General features: G+C 47.3%; 8 protein-coding genes across 8 annotated transcripts; 3 read left to right on the top strand and 5 right to left on the bottom strand.

Annotated features, from left to right (window-relative positions):
• Window positions 1-119: 119 nt before the first annotated feature.
• BU24DRAFT_386456 (uncharacterized protein) lies at window positions 120-1,788 on the bottom strand (the record flags this gene model as incomplete). Its single annotated transcript, XM_033524925.1, has 5 exons — window positions 120-575; window positions 643-1,034; window positions 1,088-1,279; window positions 1,338-1,599; window positions 1,660-1,788. The coding sequence occupies 5 exons, from the start codon at window positions 1,786-1,788 to the stop codon at window positions 153-155; spliced, it is 1,398 nt and encodes a 465-aa protein (XP_033387858.1). The 3' UTR covers window positions 120-152.
• Window positions 1,789-2,709: 921 nt separating this feature from the next.
• BU24DRAFT_406183 (uncharacterized protein) lies at window positions 2,710-3,900 on the top strand (the record flags this gene model as incomplete). The annotated part of the gene is made up of 1 exon (XM_033525750.1): window positions 2,710-3,900. One exon carries the CDS (start codon window positions 2,710-2,712, stop codon window positions 3,898-3,900), a length of 1,191 nt encoding a protein of 396 aa, XP_033387857.1.
• Window positions 3,901-4,311: 411 nt separating this feature from the next.
• BU24DRAFT_386453 (uncharacterized protein) lies at window positions 4,312-6,728 on the bottom strand (the record flags this gene model as incomplete). The annotated part of the gene is made up of 5 exons (XM_033524924.1): window positions 4,312-4,834; window positions 4,934-5,447; window positions 5,502-6,058; window positions 6,153-6,403; window positions 6,456-6,728. The coding sequence occupies 5 exons, from the start codon at window positions 6,726-6,728 to the stop codon at window positions 4,312-4,314; spliced, it is 2,118 nt and encodes a 705-aa protein (XP_033387856.1).
• Window positions 6,729-9,294: 2,566 nt separating this feature from the next.
• Window positions 9,295-10,510, bottom strand: BU24DRAFT_340360 (glycosyltransferase family 32 protein; the record flags this gene model as incomplete). The annotated part of the gene is made up of 2 exons (XM_033523225.1): window positions 9,295-9,369; window positions 9,425-10,510. The coding sequence occupies 2 exons, from the start codon at window positions 10,508-10,510 to the stop codon at window positions 9,295-9,297; spliced, it is 1,161 nt and encodes a 386-aa protein (XP_033387855.1).
• A 901-nt stretch (window positions 10,511-11,411) lies between these two features.
• Window positions 11,412-12,896, top strand: BU24DRAFT_476590 (uncharacterized protein; the record flags this gene model as incomplete). The annotated part of the gene is made up of 1 exon (XM_033532936.1): window positions 11,412-12,896. The coding sequence occupies one exon, from the start codon at window positions 11,412-11,414 to the stop codon at window positions 12,894-12,896; it is 1,485 nt and encodes a 494-aa protein (XP_033387854.1).
• Window positions 12,897-13,963: 1,067 nt separating this feature from the next.
• Window positions 13,964-15,265, top strand: BU24DRAFT_340457 (glycosyltransferase family 8 protein; the record flags this gene model as incomplete). The annotated part of the gene is made up of 1 exon (XM_033523227.1): window positions 13,964-15,265. One exon carries the CDS (start codon window positions 13,964-13,966, stop codon window positions 15,263-15,265), a length of 1,302 nt encoding a protein of 433 aa, XP_033387853.1.
• Window positions 15,266-15,331: 66 nt separating this feature from the next.
• Window positions 15,332-16,504, bottom strand: BU24DRAFT_476588 (NAD(P)-binding protein; the record flags this gene model as incomplete). Its single annotated transcript, XM_033532935.1, has 3 exons — window positions 15,332-16,060; window positions 16,131-16,415; window positions 16,463-16,504. The coding sequence occupies 3 exons, from the start codon at window positions 16,502-16,504 to the stop codon at window positions 15,332-15,334; spliced, it is 1,056 nt and encodes a 351-aa protein (XP_033387852.1).
• Window positions 16,505-17,194: 690 nt separating this feature from the next.
• Window positions 17,195-19,602, bottom strand: BU24DRAFT_459180 (glycosyltransferase family 90 protein; the record flags this gene model as incomplete). The annotated part of the gene is made up of 3 exons (XM_033531704.1): window positions 17,195-18,967; window positions 19,020-19,439; window positions 19,492-19,602. The coding sequence occupies 3 exons, from the start codon at window positions 19,600-19,602 to the stop codon at window positions 17,195-17,197; spliced, it is 2,304 nt and encodes a 767-aa protein (XP_033387851.1).
• Between the last annotated feature and the right edge of the window lie 68 nt (window positions 19,603-19,670).

Raw genomic sequence — 19,670 nt, 5'->3', positions numbered from 1 at the left:
GCTTGCCAATAAAGACATAGCAAAAAAGCGAAGTCGATTCTACCTGTAGTTCTATGAATTCTTCTGTATTATTGACTATATAAATTCTAAATGAAAAGAAAAGCAACAAGGAATTAGAAGTTGCCATCTGGTTAGAGTTACCAGAGTCGTTTCTACACGGAATTCGAGTTATCAGCACAAGACCATGCGGCTGAACCTCCAGTTGCCGAGTAGTCACTAATGATCGTGAGAACTGATCCCCATGTTCCAGAAATCATCAAGAAGGTGCCCGCTACTATGACAAAGAAACTCCAAGTACACATCAGATACCATTTGATGCTTCGTTTACTCTTGTCTGTCTTCCAGTTATCATATAGCCACATCATCCCAAAAGGTTGAAACGACATGAGAGTACCGAAGAAGGCTCCAATCAGCGAAACAAGACTATTGAAGACCGGAATGGCACTGGCGATGATATATGCGACCACTGTGACGCCAAAGGTACAACTTAACCATACTAGCCAATGCTGTGGAGAATTTGAGGTCAAGTGTCTCGTGCCGCGAAGTAGACGAACGAATATATATTTTGCCGTCACCTAGATTCCATCAATTAACGATAGGTCATTGGGAGCGATTCCCGTAGTCAGATTACGCACTACTCACATGAGACAAGAGAACAGCTGAAACGAAAACTCCGAGAATTCCAATCCCATATGCCACCTTTTTCAGCAGTGGACCGGCCGAGCCCAGTGCGGGAGAGGCGACGTATGAACCACAGAAGTAGTACACTACTATTCCAATGCTGACATATGTACTGTTGACAAGAATTTGACAGACTGTCAACGATTTCGCATAGTGCTTTGGCTCCCGCATCTCAGCAGCGATGGCGAAGAAGGTTGTGGTACCGGCGTAAGCAAAGACGAGAGATGAGATCGCGGATGCCGCGTCTAGGAATTTTGGACCTCCGAAGAGCTTGTAGTCCGACTTCCATGGCCCAGATGATGGTGCAGCTGCTGGCCGGTCCTGAACTCCCACAGCAATCGTAACGAGTAGAACTGTAGATTCATCAGCAGGTCATTCTTTCCACGTTATTTAGGCCAACACTAACTTGATGCGAGAATACTCGCAAGCCCTGCCCATGCTATGAAACTTATACGACCAAGTGTGCGAATACTACAGACGAGGAATGTGGCAGCAAATGCGACTACAACGAAGACGGCAGTGCAGGCGCCATGGGTCGATATTGCGTTCAGAGCGATGGATACGCTGAGCATACCGGACCCGACAACGAATGTCCAATCTACGTAAGTGTGTCAATAAACGGTGGAACCATAGGCGGGTTCCTTAGATAGACCTACAAACAATGAATGCGGCACCGAAGAACTCTCGGCCAACAACTCCGAAAAGTTTGTAGCCAACGTCATCTATGGCATAAACCTCGCTATGGTTCATCTTGAAGGTGCCGACCACGTAGGCGGAAATAGAAGTGAGACTACCAATGGCAAGGAGGCAGAGAACGCCGGGGATGATTCCTAATACATCAAAAGCAGCTGGTATGGATAAGACCCCGAGACCGATCATCGACTTGGACATGAGAATAGCAGTTGCAATCCAGCCCAACTGCGAAGAGTGATTAGTACCTTGTTGTTTTCTGAAGGAATTAAGGGGGCATCAGCGTACACTTCGATAGTTGGGGCCATCAGCTGTAATCTCGCCGAAGACAGCATCGTTCGTAATGTTCTTTGCAGAACCCTGTTGCAAGTGCGAAGGCGTTCGTTCAATTGCTTCGAGGTCTCCCTTTTTCGTCATCATGTGCACCATCAATTCGGAGGACGTATGGGTAGTATTACACAGTGCACAATGTTGAATGGAGTATAACGAACGATACAAGATCTGGGGTGTGAGCGTGCAGTATCATTTATGTGGGAGGATACCCACACTACGGCTCTTCGACCGGGTGTGGATTTACGAATACGATCAACTCACCAATGGTCCTAATTAAAACCTCTATCATGTCAATCTTCGGTATCTGGAAGAAAGGAAGAGGGTAATGCTATCTCATTCGAGGCCCCCAATGCCAGGCCGGCCTCGGTTCCAAGTTCGGTTCGTTTTTACAGCAAACGAATTATAATGGCTCGAGCGGAGCCAGTCGTTGCATTCCTATATTCGGGCTCAACATTAGACCGTAGTTGCCGTAGTCACTATAGAACGCGCTACTCATGAGTGGTTAGAAAAGTCCACCGACCAGCGCTTACGCTAACCTTACCCTAATTAACTATCGAGTCTGGCTGTTGAAGATTCTACCATTAAACACTACGATTAGCAATGCAGATAAATCTACAGCCCATGTAGATATTGAATAGCAATCTTATCAAGGGAATTTACTAAGTTGATTTCTGATATATTCTATCCCGGATTAACTCTGATTCACACTAGCTTTACGTCACAATTAGCAGGCATCTACGCCATCAATTTCTCAAGTATGTCGGACATTGTGAAGTCAATTGTGAAGTTAATAATTCAAGAGGCTGACTTTATATTTTTCTTTGTCCCACATAACATTGTGCAGGTGTGCCCAAAGGCAGCAGCGTTCTAAATGTTCAATGCATTACATGGAGCCTGACGTTACAATGTTTCGTCCATGGGGTAGAAAAGCACCGCTCTCTGCTCGGTGAATACATGAATTGGAACCAGTCTCAAGAATTGATTTCCACCACTAGTCTCGAAATCATGTCTTGCCCACAGCCCTACGATTTGCGAGCCGCCTCATGTCCTGCTGACTTGGTTCTTTCGAAAGAGGAATGCTCGCACTATCACACCTATCAGCGTCAGTGCCGAGAGCCTCAGGAGCTCAGAGTGATTAACTATGCGAAAGACTACCGCGCGTTTCAAGATTATTATTCCAACAAGGTTAACTCTCGACGTGCTTTGTCTCGCTTCGCCGGATTCGTAGAAATGGGCATTTTTGCTAATAAAAAGGCAGCAAAATGCAAGCATCCTTTACACCCTGTTGCCACCAAAGTGGACGATTATTGTCCTGTATGCCAAGTGCGTATGTGCCTTGACTTTCTGGATTTAATTCAACAGGCCTGGAGCTGGCTCGGTGGACCTTATCAACCAGTCTGCTGGATACCAAAGAATGCCAAAGAGCAAAGAGATAGGACCTCCTATGATCGACTCGGAAGTGCGTGGCGCAAAGCGAAGCTTGAGCTCTTAGGAACGGTTGATCAGCTGAGGGACAAAATGGTTACTGAACAGGCGGTAGAAGATAAGAGTCTGGACGCCTATATCTACGAACCCTTCTCCGCGAAACGCGCCTTGGAACTGTCAGAACAAGGATGGACAGACCCAACGCCATATATGACTGATCAAGAGATTCTTGAGTGGTACAACGGCAATTTATTCATCATGACTAATTTCCGCGTAGCTTCAAGACTGTCCGGAAAGAAGGTTCATTTCACTGACGATACTAATTTCGATTCAGGTCGCGGAAGGTGTAGCATATTTCGTCGAGGACATAGCGACTATAAGCCTGGAAAGTATGCTTGCCCTGACAAGAAAAATTACCTAAATACGAGCATGTACGGAGTCAATGATTTCAACAGCCAACAGCTCAAGACGATTGCAGGTTCTACTTATGAATTAAATCACGGGCGGCCGAAAACACAAGGAAAATATGTCGTAGGCCCACTAGTCGGCTGCCATAAGCAAGAATACAAGATCTGTGAAGCGGCGAAAGCGTCTCAAAAACGAATTCCTGATATCTGGAAGGCATGCTTCACTGAAGCGGATGCGCTTTACATTGCATTCAATGAAGACGGGAAAATTGAGATTGTATTTCCTATCGAAACCCACAAGGGTGTTTTCAACTGGATACCAGATGGTCGAAGGCCGTCAAGGTGGACCAATCGAATGGACTAATCTTTGGAAGGGAATTGAGGAAACTCAACGGCTATCCTACGCCATAATTCTCTCCTTACTGTATGTCTTGTGTCACAGGGCATAGTAGATTGGTACGACGAAAATAAAAATCCAGCGTTGCAACTAACCAAGGGATATTTTGAGTATATTGCTCACTGTCACTCCGAGTGAAAAAGAACGTTATTTAGTTCAATCCAACAAAGAGACCAGTTTTTCTATGAACATTGCACAATTTTTCACAGTGCAAATTGATGTTCAATGATGGAATTTTATTAAGATTAGATAGGTTCATAAGTCACGCTGGAACAGAATGGTGTTTTCATTCTCAGATGAGCATAATTTGTCAAGTTGGAAATTATTCATTGAAACATCTTTACCAATGATCTAACTCTTGTGATGTGTACAAAGCCTCTATTTAGGAACTGCCTTGCCCGCACCTTGCGTAAGAGGATTGTAATTCTCCGTCCTCGGCAACGCGGGTAAGATCTGGCTCACCCATGCAATCACCTGCGGAGACCCAAATGTGAGCTTGCAACCAGTAGCCGTTGTATGCATCTGAACATCCGAGCTTGAGCCTGACTCATGAAAACTGCTAGATGCCGACCACGGACCCCATCCAACCGATGCACTTCCTGAATTGCTATGCGAATCGAAGTGCTCCTCGATATGCTTGGTGCTGCCGCTAAACTCAATTGTAGTATCCGCCGCGACAATGAATGAAGTTGGGTACGCTGGGAATTGATCGTACTGGTCGATGGTAGCGACATCTTGTGATGCAATGAGGCGGTGGAGTCCTAGTGGACCTGGGCTGATCTTGACTCCCTCCGCGACTTCCAAGTCGACATCTTGGAATAATTCACCATACAGCCATGGACGGTTAATGTTGACAACAAGTGCGGAAAACGAGACGCTTACGTCGCAAGAAGCCATATCACTTTACATGCTGGAGTGTGACTCGTCATGAGAGTAGGACCCGCCTACAGACCAAAGACCAAATCCAACGGATCCTCCGACAGTCATTCCCCAGCTTGACTCCTCACTATGTGTTTTCTGGTCCGTGGCCGAAAACGCAAAATTGATGGTTGTCCAGGGGTCTGCATCATCGGAACTCTGCCCAGTCCCTCCAGCAGCAGCGGTTGTCCCGGGCGCTGGCGGTGGGGGTTTGTTTAATCCAAAGCTTGCCTTTGCCATCTCATCGCCCTCTCCGGCAAAGGTAGTACCATTGGCGGTATCTTTGTCATCGGCATCCTTTGGAGCCGTCGAACCGGTGATGACTGGTACAGTGATAGGCTCACCCTTGATTTTGGCAATGCGCAAATCCTGGAGCTGTTTGATTTGAGCGTTGATCGTTGTGATCTTCGACCCAATCCAATTCTGGACGTCAGTCTTCGTAGTGCCGGACAAAGTCATCATTTTGTAGTCTTTGTCTTCCTGATTCGCCTGCGATAAAGCAATTTTGGAATCTTGAAGCGCCTTTTGAGCTGCTTTGACCTTGGCTACGGCGGGATCGATCAATAATTTCGCGGCCGCCTCCGCCTTTGCCTTGTCTTCTTTTGATAAATCGGGCTTGTTTACAGCAACACCTTGATTATACCTGATACCAGCCAGTTCGGCTTGTGCATCGTATAGATTATTGGTAGCCGTGGTTACATTGGCCTTTTTCTTCTCCAATTCCAAGGTAGTAGACGCCGTTGCTCCTTTGACTGGATACTCGGATGGAGATTTCGTAATCTTGGTGTTTGTCGTATTGTAGGAGTCGAGCAACGATGATAGTCTAGCGATCTCGGCGTCAAGTTGGCCAAGTGTGTAATTTCCGTTACGTTGATACCAACCCTCAGCCTTACGCTTGCAATATGTTGCCCATCGACCGGGGGTGAGTGCAACTCCATAGACTTCGTTGGCTCCATCTGCATCGGGAATCGTGGAGTTGCGCAATGACTCTTTGCTTGCTTCAACCCGCGCCATGATCGAATCAATGGCAACCATGCCAAAGTTGTAGTCAACATTATATTTGCTGCCCGAGACAACCCAGTCCATCCATGCAGCCTGAGTTGCCGACTTGTACTTGAAAAAGTTCTCCTGGTTCCAGTCATTGATGTATTTCTTCTGTCTACCCATATAGTCCGGCCCGGACGATGGTGGAAAAAGCTTTTCTGCTCTGTCTGTATCTCCTCTTAGAAAATTTTTCCGTATTGTCATTGGGAAAGGTGTATCATGGAATATAGGATAATAGAAAGGCTGGGGATTTACACTTACTTTGAGCTTCAATCTTGGCAGTATCCCATTCAGCGCGAGCTTTGCCCCACGTAAGCTGCTTTTGGACGTAAATGTCCACGATGGACTTCCCGCCCTCCTTCGTTTTGAGGAACGCCATGGCATCGTCATATCCTTTCTGACCTGGACTCCTTACCCCTCTGCCACTACTAATTGTCGCTTTGGCAGGGATCAGACCGTCCAAAGCACGCGAGTAGCTTCTTGCTACACTTTTACCTGTATTTCCGATCTGTGTGCAAAGAGTTAGTGGTTACCTAAGTAGTAGTTTGGGTTGGACTCACCATGATGTTGGCAATCGGTATCATACCATCGACAAGACGAGCCTCAGACTGTCGGACTGTCGTAGGCGCAACGGCATGCTTTCGAATGTCATAGACGAAGGAGCCGCCTGAGTCATAATCTTCAAGGTCAATGACCGTCCCAGGAATGGAAATCGTCAGGTATTGTTCGGGCGCGACGGGCAATGAAGCAGCAATGGCATTACGGAGAAGTGTGCTCACACTGGCGATGGACTTGACCGCTTCATCCTGGAGTTTATTGAGGTCGGGAGCCATTTTTGTAATGAATGGAGTGAAGAACAATGGATGCAACTACCAGACTGCAGTTCCAAACGACCGTCTCCGAAACCTTTTATAGTGGCCCTCTTCGGCTCGAAATCCTCGAGGTCGCGCAACTTGGACATTGCGCCCATAAACGAGCTGATATTTTGGAACAGCCTCGAGTGGTATGGATATGGAGTCACTCGCATGGTGGCTGTTGGAAGACTAATCTATGGCCTGTAATCGGTATTAGGCTTCGCGGGATACGCGGAAATGGTTGACCTGTCCGATGGAGCCGTCTTGCAATAATGTGCTACTCGTGCCACGCCTACAGGTTAACATTGCTCTGACTTTGCCAATAATGCTCAACTCAGGTATGCCACAGCGTCTTGCTGGAAGCTGAAGTGGACAAAATCGATCACGCATACAGCATTATGGTTGTCTCGAGCGTCGACCTGTCAACCCAATTGGTTCGCGGTTCCAAGTAGATTTGGATGAAGCGGTGGCTCATCGCTTATTTTGACGATTTATGACGGATTCGTCCATGTGGCGGAGGCTAGAACTAGATTGTGATGGACTTGGGCTGCATGCGGATTCGCTTGCGGGAAACCCGAGATTTTTGGAGCAATACCACCACATTTGACTGTAGCTGAATGGTTGCCGTGTCTGCATTCGTCTCGTATATAGTAGAATGATATTCTCAATTGGTCTCGAAAACCTCAGCTACTCCCACAATCCGGAGCCTAGGCTCTCGATAACAATTGCTTCATGTCCCAAGGCTGGCTGTGTGCGCCGCCCCACAGAACCACGGCACTGTGTCTCACCTAACTTGTTCTTTGTCATCTGAAGCTTTGAAAACATGTTTTTATACCAGCCAAGTGTCAATATTCTATTTCCACCTCGCCTCAATCTCTTTCACATCTTCCTTTCATCGACTTTTCAAATATCAATATGAGGTTTCTCTCCTCGCTCTTTATCGCTGCGAAATGTATTTCAGTTGCTTACGCTAGTCGTACAATCAACGGCCAGACTCCTCTAAGTGACGAGTCCCGTGAATATAATATAACAGATGGATCAATGCTTCATACCCTGGATGACGAGTACGAGTGGGAGTTACGTGGAACGCTTCCTTCTTCCACCTTTTATTGCCCTCCCAAAGTTCACCGTAAGACTGGCCTTACCATGTCTGGTCTCCGCACCTGTATCTATTATAGTATTTAACTTGATCAATAGAAGAAATACTCTCAAGGACGGATGTGATCAACGCGTTGGATCGGGCCAGTAACGTCTATTACAACAAGAGTCGGAAAAATTGCAAAAATCCCCAGTTTATCTACACTTCATCTACGCTACATGCTGATAATGTGATGGGCACAGCCAACAGAGTATATCCAAAGCTGTACTCGGGCTAAAACCACGTTAACTTTCCGGATTGTCCAAGACGTAACAATCTGGCATGGTATGAGTTCCCGATTCTCAAAGATGATACCTTCTGTGCCCAAACCAAGAAGGATGTTGGAATCTACCGAGTAGTCTATACAGAAGGATGGAGTGACGACAACCATCAAGAGCCGCAATACATAACGTACTGTGGTGTCATATACCATCGAGGCGATGACTTTTTGGTCTGCCACCCAAAAGGCATGTGAAAGGACAGGAATCGAAATGGACAGCGTGAAATAATAATCTGGCCGTCCGTTTTTCATTTATAAATCTTGAAAACATCCTTTGGGGGTTGTATTGGCTGGGGTGAATTGATAGGAAATTAATTGAGCTAGGTTTTTCTTCGATGCTCCAATGGTTCGAAAATGGCGAGTCATTGCAGAAGGAATACGTTTGATACAAATCACACCGGAGCACCTGATTCTCTCGCGGGGGCGGTAGAAATGTGTCTTATCGCTTCTAACCTCGTAAAATAAACACTTCCTTTATGTTCAGTGTATGCTCTTGATGTTCAGTGTACAGTGTGGGATTGCCGTAGCTTTCACCTACAACATTCCGCTACAGCTACATTCCGGCTGTTGAGTGGCTTGCATGCCTAACATGTCGATTCAATACACGCTTATTTGCGATTAGCTTCCAGTCCAATATGGTGGGGAGTGGTGGGTGAATGGGTGTATTGTAGTTTGTGTTGAAGTGAAAAGTCCGCATCATGGACTCTAAAATTATAGCACTTGACTTATTATCATACTTGGAGGATTTTGGATTTAGACAGTGCTTTATAGTCATGATTATACCAAGTCCAACCGTACAGATAGCACAACAGTATAAAGAAGGTAATAGCTTGTATACGAGCCTGGTACTTCTAATTATCTATAGTAGCCGCCGGAATCAGATGTGTGATTCTTTATACCAATAAAACATTATTTCATGACCGAGTTACCTCCCGGGTATACCTTAACGCCGTTTGTTTGCCCAGAAGGAATGTTGGAAGTATCATGCGCTAATGACGATCAGTCATCTTCGTCTTGTACTTGAGGACCATACTCCCCGAAGTGCTTCTTGGACCGGAGACAATCATGATCTCCAGGCCGTGTCAAGAAACCCTTGATATTGCATGGACCAGGTGCAGTAAATTGCATCAGGATGGCTTACTGGCAAGTCGCTTGTCTTGTTCTTCTTTGGGAAGGGTATCCCATTCAGCCACATTTTTATCCTACGCAGGTGTCAGCAGGAATACTAATTGAAGGGATTTGTGGGGCTCAGCTTACCCATTCAGCAACACATTCAGGCTTCCAGTTACACTTCTCAACCTCACCGTACATGGGATGGTTGAGACGAGGGTGCAAGGTAGGCCACCCTGAGGCGTGATAATGGTGCTTGACCAGCGCACCCCGTGAGTCATGGTTTCCGGAATCAGAGTGTCCTTGCCCAGCTGCGAAAGCTTCGACATTGAGTACTAGTATGCCGTTGATCAACTTTGATTCAGCCAGGTTGTGGAATGTATCCCATGTCACTGGCTTTCCATGGTTTTGCGCAGTCATCTGCTCCAGAATAGCTTTTGTAAATGCGGATGGACCTGTTCCACTAATGACCTCATTGAAGTCCAGTTGTAGTTCTGAAATAGAGACGCCCTTTTGCTTCGAGAGATCGTGGATCCATTCTTGGATGTTCTCCACAAGTCTCATCATGACGGGTAACCTAGGCTTGGCTGCGAATGTCCATTGGCAGAAAGACTCACACTTGGATCCTAGAACTGGATGTGATTTGAACGCAGGCTCGTCAATCTCTATTCCGATGATGAGATCCACGTCGTGCGCATCATATCGCTCGGGGATGAATCGATCAATGGGTCGTAGGCATTCTACGTCGATATCGGCATACAATCCACCTTCCGCGTACATGACCAAGTAGCGGAGAAGGTCCGCTTTGATAATCGTGATGTTGAGTTCTCGGTAAAGGCTAACGATATCTGGTCGGTTGAGGCCATGGACTCCATAATGCCATTCAAGATACTGAACAGCGTTGTCGTCCGTCAAAACCTCATATCTGTGAGCAGGATTCCGCACCGCCCATGTTTTCGCAGTATCAGAATCCCTTTGGTCAAATGTGAGTGGGCTCGTCTTCCAAGTCTGCCAGATCTTGCGAGGGATCAGTGTGGTGCTCGACTGTAGAGGCTGCTGATACCTCAGCTCCCGCTTGTACTTGTGCGCGGCTCGGATGGGTGCGGTAACGAACGAAGAGTTCAGAATAAGAACAAGAAGCAAAACGAGGAGAATATATGCCGGCAACACTCTCCGTACTTGGGTTGTCAGTCTACTGCGAAAGTGAGACGCAATTGGGGAGTGTGCGGGCATTCTGGTATTGAGATGAAGCTGAAGAGGACGAGGTCTGGCAGAGCGAGTGCGCATGCTGAGGTTTTCACGAAATTACGATCAAGACGGGATATTGGGAGAACCCTGGGAGCCATGTACAAATCCATCAACAGAGCCTCCCATGTCCATGGATTCTTCATGCCTGCGCATGGGCCTCGGCGATATTCAATCTTATGAAAGGATTCGCCCTCGGCACGTACGATACGATGCCCTCCACAGCATCAAATGGCAAGGAACAGTAGTATTGAGAACTGCATGTGTTGGGGAGGTTGGGACAATCACTTCGGCGTCACGAGCAGAAAGGAGTATCCAACACCGCCAAGCTAAAGCTTATTTGGATAGCAGAGGTGTCTACAGAGTTCACTAGCTTGTTTCCAGGCCGTGTCCTGGATGAATTCATCTGGCTCCAGGTCGAGCCCTTATGCACGACGTGCATAAAGTCCCAGGAACCTGCAGTCGCATCGTCATCCCGCCAGGGACCACCATATGAGGAGGCTCACATGTCCGCAAAATCAGTGCGAGGCTCATCCGCGGTTGGATTTTCAACGTTCAAGTCTCATCCAACTGTTGTCGATCTTCTTGTCTTTAGGGCGGGGCAATTTACGCTTATCCCCGCATTGGCAAATTACCCCGGACTACCCTGGCCTAATCCATGTAACGTCCTCGTTGAACCCGCGTCTGTCCCCGTATTATTGCGCGAGATAGTGATGCTTGGAGATAGCTTGTGTTGTGATCCGTGCTGGCGCCTTTCAGCATCTGACACTTGCAAGCCCAATAATCGTGCCCCTCTGGTGAGATGGTTTTTTAAGGTCTCATCGACGGCAGGTAGTTCGCCATCGACTTCAACCCTGAAGTTTTTGTTGCCATCACTGATCATTTGAACATGCCTTCCAAACTCGATGGTCCACTCGACAACGGAGAGCTGGAAGACGTTGCTTTGTACTCCTCGAAGTGGATGCCCATACGAGCTTCGAGATGGAGTGTGGATCTTGTTCGCCCTGAATTTCTGGCGCTGAGATCTCGAGGCCCTAAAAAGCCCATGCGACGAACGGCGTGGCTGGACGGCCTTCGGGGCTTCGCAGCACTCATGGTTTACATTCAACACAATCAACTTTGGGCACACAACCTCCAGGGCAATCTCATATTCGAAAATGCTTTTGGTTACGAAGGTCGGCGGTACTTCGCTGCCTTGCCCTTCATTCGCCATTTCTTCTCTGGAGGCCACTTCGCCGTTGCAATATTCTTCGTCATCTCTGGCTACGTTCTCTCCATCAAATCTTTAGATTTGATACAAAAAGGACACTACCAGACTGCGGCAGACAGCATTGGGTCTGCGCTATTTCGTCGTTGGGTTAGACTATACTTCCCAGTCATTTGCATCACCCTTCTTTTCCTGTCCTACAGACACTGGTCTCAGATATGGGTCGATGTCGCTGAGTTGAAGCCCACCTACCGAGAAGAGCTCAAGAACTGGTATTATTCTTTCAAAAACTACAGCTTCGTTTTCTCAGAAAGCATATATGAATTCTCGAATTCATACCAACCACATGCTTGGTCGATCCCAATCGAATTCAAAGGCTCAATCATCGTTTACACCACTACATCAGCACTGGCTCGCTGCACAAGGAATGCACGTCTGTGTTGCGAAGTAGGACTCATAGTCTATTTCTTATACGTGGTAGACGGCTGGTATGGCGCGCTGTTTGTGTCAGGCATGCTTCTCAGCGATCTTGATCTTCTTGCCTTGGCTGGCCAACAACCTAAAATCTTCACAACGCTCGAGGGATTCAAAGAATTAATCTTCTTCCATCTTTTCATTGTAGCCCTGTATCTGGGCGGTGTCCCTTCCGTTGATTCGCCAGATAGCGAGCATTTACTCTCAAAATCACCTGGCTGGAGATGGCTGTCGCATTTGAAACCTCAAGCAGTCTTCAATCCCAAGTGGTTCTACTTATTTTGGGCCGCTGTACTCACGGTCGCCTCAGTACCGCGACTGCCCTGGCTCAAGGGCTTCTTCGAAACACGGTTCTGCCAATATCTCGCTCGGATTTCCTTTGCTCTTTACTTGGTACATGGGCCAGTCATCTGGATACTCGGAGATCGAGTGTACGCTGCAGTGGGGTTTGCGAGAGATGTTCAGAAAGATCACATTTCTAACTGGATCGGTGCCTTCCCTCTTTCGACACAAGGCCCAATGGGTCTTGAACTCGCATTTTGGGCTTCACAGATTGTTATTCTACCTGTGACATTATATGCGGCAGAGGTTGCGACCAAGCTCTTCGACGAGCCGAGCGTAAAAATATCGAACTGGCTTTACAAGAAAACGTTGCAACCGAGCTTACCACAGACTCCGTTACGCAATGCCTAAAATATTTTATTTAGTGGTGGCCCAGTACCTATAATAGAACATATTCTCATAATCACGACTGTATCAATAGCTGTACCTGCAAATTTTGCATTGCGATTATGACGCTCTAAGTTTGCTCGCGTGCTCTCCTCGGTCTCACATGTCATCTCATGCCGGCATCGGTACGAACAAACCCTAGCAGGATACGAATCCTGTCCCGACTCGGTACAGTACCGATAATCACATCTCTATGTACATGCATCCAAAATATGGTGTAAAACATGGGTTTGAGTCTGAACAGATGCCGTCCTCATCCTTTCGACCTGGTTCCCGTTTACGAAAACATATAATACAATTTACCGCATATCTATCGCAACGAGCACCGCGCATGGGGACACTTCTTGTCTTTGAGTTTTCGCACGCAAGTTGAAGGACTGGCGGTAATGAGTAATAATGCGCTGGAACCGCCAGGAACCGGTGGCGTGCATAGGGGACAATATTGGGTTTCCTATATGGGATCTTGCTCCGGCCCTACCGTGCCCATGGGGTTCACAGATCAGTGGGGTAAAAGGAACACCACCCTTATACCCTCGCCGGCCCCAGCCAATTAAAGTGGATATGTTCTGACATCTTCACCAAGAGTATTTCTGCAGATCAGGACCGTTTCTATAAACAGTGGAGTGTGTTGATTTATGCAAGCCTTCGATTTACACCATTGTGTCGATGATCATTAGGCATGCTCATGGTCGCCGATTCTGATCGAGATTGACAGAAGCGTGAGCGCCGTCGTAATATTTGCTCGTCAAATCCTCTACACATCATTTGGAAGCACAACTTATCGCGTCGGTACATGCACTTTTCCCCAAATCGCCAAGCTCCACGCCCCAAGCGACCGTACGGCAAGGGAGCGTTAGGGACCGAGGGGTTTGAATTGCACGTGAAATCCCAACATCGTTCCATCTAGGCGAAGGTGGACAGAAGGGTACTGAAACACTCACTTCGTCGACATGAGGAAAGTGCGCAATCTTGGAGCTGCTGCGTTCGGGGCTGTAGTATGCATCTGGTTGTTCGCACTCCATGGCCCTGACATGTTACAGCTGTCTCAACTTCGAAATATACATGATCATCATAGCAAGGTAGAGAATAACAGCTCATCATCTATTACCATACCATTGGTGCCGGAGCACGGAAACCCTCAAGCGGACGGTGTGCAACCAGAGTCACATTCAACAGAGAGCGTCACTTCCAAGACAAGACCTCCGCCAGAACTTCCGCTTTTCTCGTCAACTGCCAATTGGCCTATCAGTTCAATTACCTTGGAAATCCCGGCTGCCTTCCCTGTACCGACCAAAATCGAGATTCAGAATGATGAATCAACCTCAAGTAACATACCAATCCCAACCGAAACCGTCGCCACCGTTTTCGAAGCAGAGTTTCCGTTTCAAAATGATCTTGACCTTGACTTTCCGAGTCACGTATTGAAAGCTCTGAGCAATGAGAAACCATACAATTATCCAACAAATGGAAAGCATACATATGCGTACGCTACATTCATGGCAACCCGGAACCCGTCCATCAAAGATCCTTACTTCATGGCCATACATTCTCTTATCTACAGAGTGCTATGGTCCCCTAGATCACGGAGCGAAGGATACCCTTTCATAGTGTTTGTCGGAGACTTCGTTACTATGGAGCAGCGAGAATTGTTGGCGGGGGCCGGAGCCATCGTTCGTGAGCTAGCACCACTCGAATGGAATCCAAATACACCTGGTGCACAACACCGTTGGAAGGACTTGTTTGCGAAACTCAACATGTGGAAAGAGACGGAGTTTTCACGCATCCTATTCCTAGATGCCGACGCTTTTCCCACCACAAATATTGACGATATGTTTGAACTGGGAGTGAGTCAGCATTGTCTCGGCTCCAATCTGGAACCGGATGACTATCTTCTAGATGGCAGCCCAGTGTGTGAGCCATACGTGTTTGCGGGTGTTCCTCAGAATCCATTCAATGAAACGAATCGGAACATCAACGTTGGCAGTATGGTTTTCTCTCCTTCAGAAAGGATGCATCAGCGACTGTTGCAGAATTACGTCAAGACGGACAGATATGATTGTATGATGGCTGAACAGGCCTTTCTAAACTGGCAATTTGCCCCCCAAGGCGCGTTTCCCGCAACACAATTAGACAGGGCGTATGGTGGATTTTTCCCCCAGGAGGATGAAGAAGGGAAGTTGAAGGTTATCCACGAAAAGCTATGGGCAGATGACAGAATGTGGATGAAGCGGGAGTGGCTAACCCAATGGGAAGAGATGATACAATTCTACACAAGTCCGGCATTCCTTGAATCGAGGGCGGCCAGCCTTGGTTTATTTGAAACATTGGAGTAAAATAGCATGGCATTGAACTCAATTAATTCTATCATTTTCTTTCTACAATCAGCGTATCATTCGAACTTATGTAGCAAGGTTTCCGTTTTGATCAAACCTGACGACATTGCCAGTACACAGAGCTTCTTGCAAAGCCCTCCCGATTCTCATGACGACAATTCCCGTCTCCATTGGGAGTGGTACAGGTTCATTCCGAACAATTGAAGAGATGAACTCATTCGCTTCAGTTGCGAATGCATCTTCAAATCTCTGCCAGTATTCCGGCTGAACTTCATTCCGTAGACCCAACCGGTCTGCCAACACTACGTTGTTTGCGCGGGGGAAGACGTTCACCATCACCTTGCCCGTTGTTCCCGTGATTTCCGTGCAAACATCATGCCCGTGTGCTTGAGTTCTAGAGCAGTAAAAATAAGCAATTTTACCACCCCAGAATTCGACAACACCGACGGCATTGTCAACATCGTTGAATTCTTTCAATTCAGGGTGATGCTGGAGTGTGCCAATTGCCCAGCAAGCCTTCGGCACAGGGTTCCCCAGATACCAGAGGGACAGATCGATATCATGGATCGCACAGTCGACGAAGATGCCACCATTGCGAGACGCATATCGAACGAAGAATCCAATATTGTCAAGGAGATCGCAAGTATTTGAGCGAACTACAAAGGGGTCTCCAATGGCCTTGCCATCGTGTATCTTGACTGCAGCGTCTCGATAAGAAGCGTCAAAACGACGAGAGAATCCTGCCATGACTTTCAACTGGGGATGCTTCTTCGCTGCATCCACGACGGATTGCGCCTTGATATAGCGTCAGCGCATGGATTCAGTGGGTTCAGCATTTGCTAAGAGATGCAGCCTTTTTTCTCACCTCTTCAAGGTCGGTGCTCAGAGGTTTCTCGCAGAGAACATGCAGGCCCCGCTCAATTGCTGCCAGTGACTGGCTGGCATGGACGTCCGTGCTGGTAGAGATCCAGACAGCGGCCAATTTCGGGTGCGTGAGCATATCATTGTAATTGTCGTAAACGGAAATCCCGAATTCCTTGTACTCCTGGTTGTTATTTGCCCATTGTACCTCCTCCGGGGTCGCACTGCAGACAGCTATTACCCGAGCACGTGGAACCCGGTATAGCAAGGTGTGAACATGTCGCTTACCCTAAAACTTTTATTAGATACAATTATGGAATGCTGGAGAAAACATACCATACGGCCGAGACCGACGACGGCAATGTTGACTTGCTCCATGATCAGTTGAGGGAGAGAAGGCAGCTAATTCGAGTCAAACACTGAGACTCCGTCAAACGAAATAGAATTTTGATGGGGCTGCAAATGCGGCCACATGTCTCTATTTATCTGTTTTCATGACCCTACTGCTTTCTCCATGTAGCTTGGCTACCTAGCATATAAGTTTACCACAATTCCTGGGTGATGGTCGATGTTGTTGCTTGTCAACAAATGTAGTAACCCCGGCGGCACTTACCAAACTGAGATTAGCTGGTCAACCATTTTGTACACAGAGTTGCAAAGTTAAATCTGCATGGTGGTTCCACACACAACATTTCCGGACACTTTTCCCTAGCCGGCGGCTCCTACTTGTTATGGACAACACGAGCAAAGAAGATAGACATGGTTCCCGTATAAGTTGATGACGGGGACTTTACAACTTTCGGTCGACAATGACCCGTACTTGCGTCGACATCTAAAATCTCGGAATAATGACCATAAGCCGGGACGTCACCAACCCGGAATGTGGGAGGCTTGTCCAACGTAGAATGAATAGAACTGCGGAGAGAATTGACGTAACAAAATACGGAGAAACCCTCACATGGTTAGTTGGTAGTGGAATCTGCTCTCCACTTTCCAAATGATATCAGTTCGGATCTCTCAATTAGTTCTTCGGTGGAATAATGGAATCATTAGCGTTGAAAGGCGCCCCTAAAGCGGTTTTCGCTCTGGGTCTTGCAATCTCGCGAGCTCTAACATAAGTCTATATAAATAAATGCTCGAGTCGACCTCTCTCAGTGCTTTTCTCGACCAGGCCTTCCCATTGTCGGCAATCTTCTTCGCCATGATTTGACCGTGTTCATGCAAGGTTAAATGGGAAACAATCTCCGGTAGCTCGGCTAAGCCTTGACTTACAGGCACATAATGCACCCAAGGTATTAGGCGATCATCGTGCCATTCCCTCAGTAACGTTTGTTTTAAAGGCGCGGAATTTGATGCTAGAAGTTGATGGAACCTGCCACTGATACCGTTTCCGTCCGCGTCAAATGCAAGTTTGAATTGGAAGGCTTTGTTGCGGTCTGCCCAACTCTTCGTCCTGAAGTAGAATCTTTGCGATCTACAGAAGATGGTTTCACAGTGGAGGATTCTGGTGAAGGCCACCTCAAACAGTCTGGCATTGAGGAACGAACTCTTTTCTTGGGCGACCTGGCCATATCTTTCGACAAGGTACGAATATCGTCTAGGCTCGAGCCCTTGGCCCAGAGCGACAAACCTCTGGCGGTGGTAATTCATCCAATCATTGCTTGACGCAAATCCTCCCGTCGTAGAACCTGCCCAGTACAGGCTGCCCTTTTTCTGGTCCCACTCTGGATCGTGCAGGCTATCGTACTGGAATTCATCTTCGATGTAAGCTGGACTAGGGAAGAGGATGTCGCCCATTGTCGAAAGGGTCCCGGTTGATAATATTGGAGCCCATCCTTGCATTAAGCGCATGGAAACAGGCCCCATAAGGAGGCCATGTTGTTTGCGATACTCATCGTGAAGACACAGATCGATAGACGAGCTAAAATTTTGAATAAAGGGTAATTCATAGGTTTGCTCTTTCTCGCCCGACTGCACAGGCTCAGACAAATGCTGAGCGGAACAGAATTGCGTGATCGCGTCATACGTTGGTTGATGGGATAGGTGAACCATTCGCAATTGGCGCTGCATCGCTGCCTTGTCTCCTTCACCTTGGAACGGAGGCATGAGAACCCTTGGTTCATCAAGATGATTAACAAGGAATTTTATATCAGTGAGTTTGCTTCCAATACCGTGGAGCAACCTATCGAACGATAAAGTGATGTGTCTGTCATTCGTTCGCGTGGGATGCTGGCAAGTTGTCTGTCTTTTCGCACCGGAATAACGACAGAGCCAAAGCTCGCTGCCCTCGACAACAAACGCGGAATCCATCATCTTTACAAATTCTTCGCCACTCAATGTGAGAAAGGGCGAGATGGACTTGTGGATTGTATCAAAGTCATCGATGATAGAGGAATTTTGTGCGATGGCATACTCATACCATTCTTCAAAGCCAGGGGGTGGATCTGCGTGATATTTCGATCGATAATTATTGTATGCACTGGTGAAGTTACTGGATTGGCGCCTAATTAGATCCTCGAATTGCCTTTCTGATGTTTCGACCAAAGCGGAAATGGGATGTTGACGTGATGAAACGAAGCTAGAGCGGGCTGATAATTGTTGGGCTTTTATTGCTGCCATGTTAGTCGTGTACGACCAGAGTGGCAGGAGTGCAAAGGCCGAAATAGCAAGCTTTGCCTTGGTCCTCGCTGGCACCATTAGAACTACTTGAACCAGGACCGCAAGTGAAGAGATGACGTATAAAACCGCTTGCGAATCGGAAGTCTGCACGAAGGGGTTGCGCGTTGCAAGTACGCCAAATGCCTGGACATAGGGTGCAAATGACCAGGAAGCATAGTGAATCTGATATGATTTAGTCCACTGACGTTTGGAATGAAAGAAAATTTGGTCTTACTGTGCGTGCAACGAAGTACCAAAATCCAGCTTTGGCCAATGCCAGGCCTAGGACAGGTATAGTCTGATAGATGAAAGGACCAGCGATCAGGATATGACCGAAGATAAAAATAATCAGTATCATTGATACGCGCAGTGACAAACGACCCATAAGTTCGTGAATGTCATCAAAAGGTAGGGGACCTGCAGAGCTACTGCCGCGGATAGAGAAAAAACAAATCGCTATCAAGGGAAATACCACAATACCCGAAGATATAGCATAGTAAGGGTCTTCCCTAGATAAAACGATGGTGGCAAGGACAGATATAAATGTTGGGAATAATAGCTGTGGTGAATGGGCGCACAATGTGCTCAATAGTGTGCCTCCGAACTTGACATCGGGGTTGGATTTTGCGGCAAGAAGGGCGGCGCCCAACAATGGCTAGTCGCATGTCAGAGAACACAGAACTCTCAGATATGAAACAAACTATTACCATGAGCTCGAGGATCCCGTGTTGTTCCTCAAAGATGTTGACAAGAGCAATTCCAAATGCTGCTAACCATAGTGGTCGGTGTCCATAAGATGATTTCACCGCTTGGCGCATGGAAGCTGTGAAGCCGCCTTGTATGATACAGCATCCGAAAGAAAGCATCAACCAGCATAACACTTCAG

This window comes from Aaosphaeria arxii, assembly GCF_010015735.1.
Source record: "Aaosphaeria arxii CBS 175.79 unplaced genomic scaffold BU24scaffold_2, whole genome shotgun sequence".
Taxonomy (NCBI): domain Eukaryota; kingdom Fungi; phylum Ascomycota; class Dothideomycetes; order Pleosporales; genus Aaosphaeria; species Aaosphaeria arxii.
The sequence above is the reverse complement of the archived record's forward strand: the minus strand, read 5'-3'. Positions and strand labels throughout refer to the sequence as shown.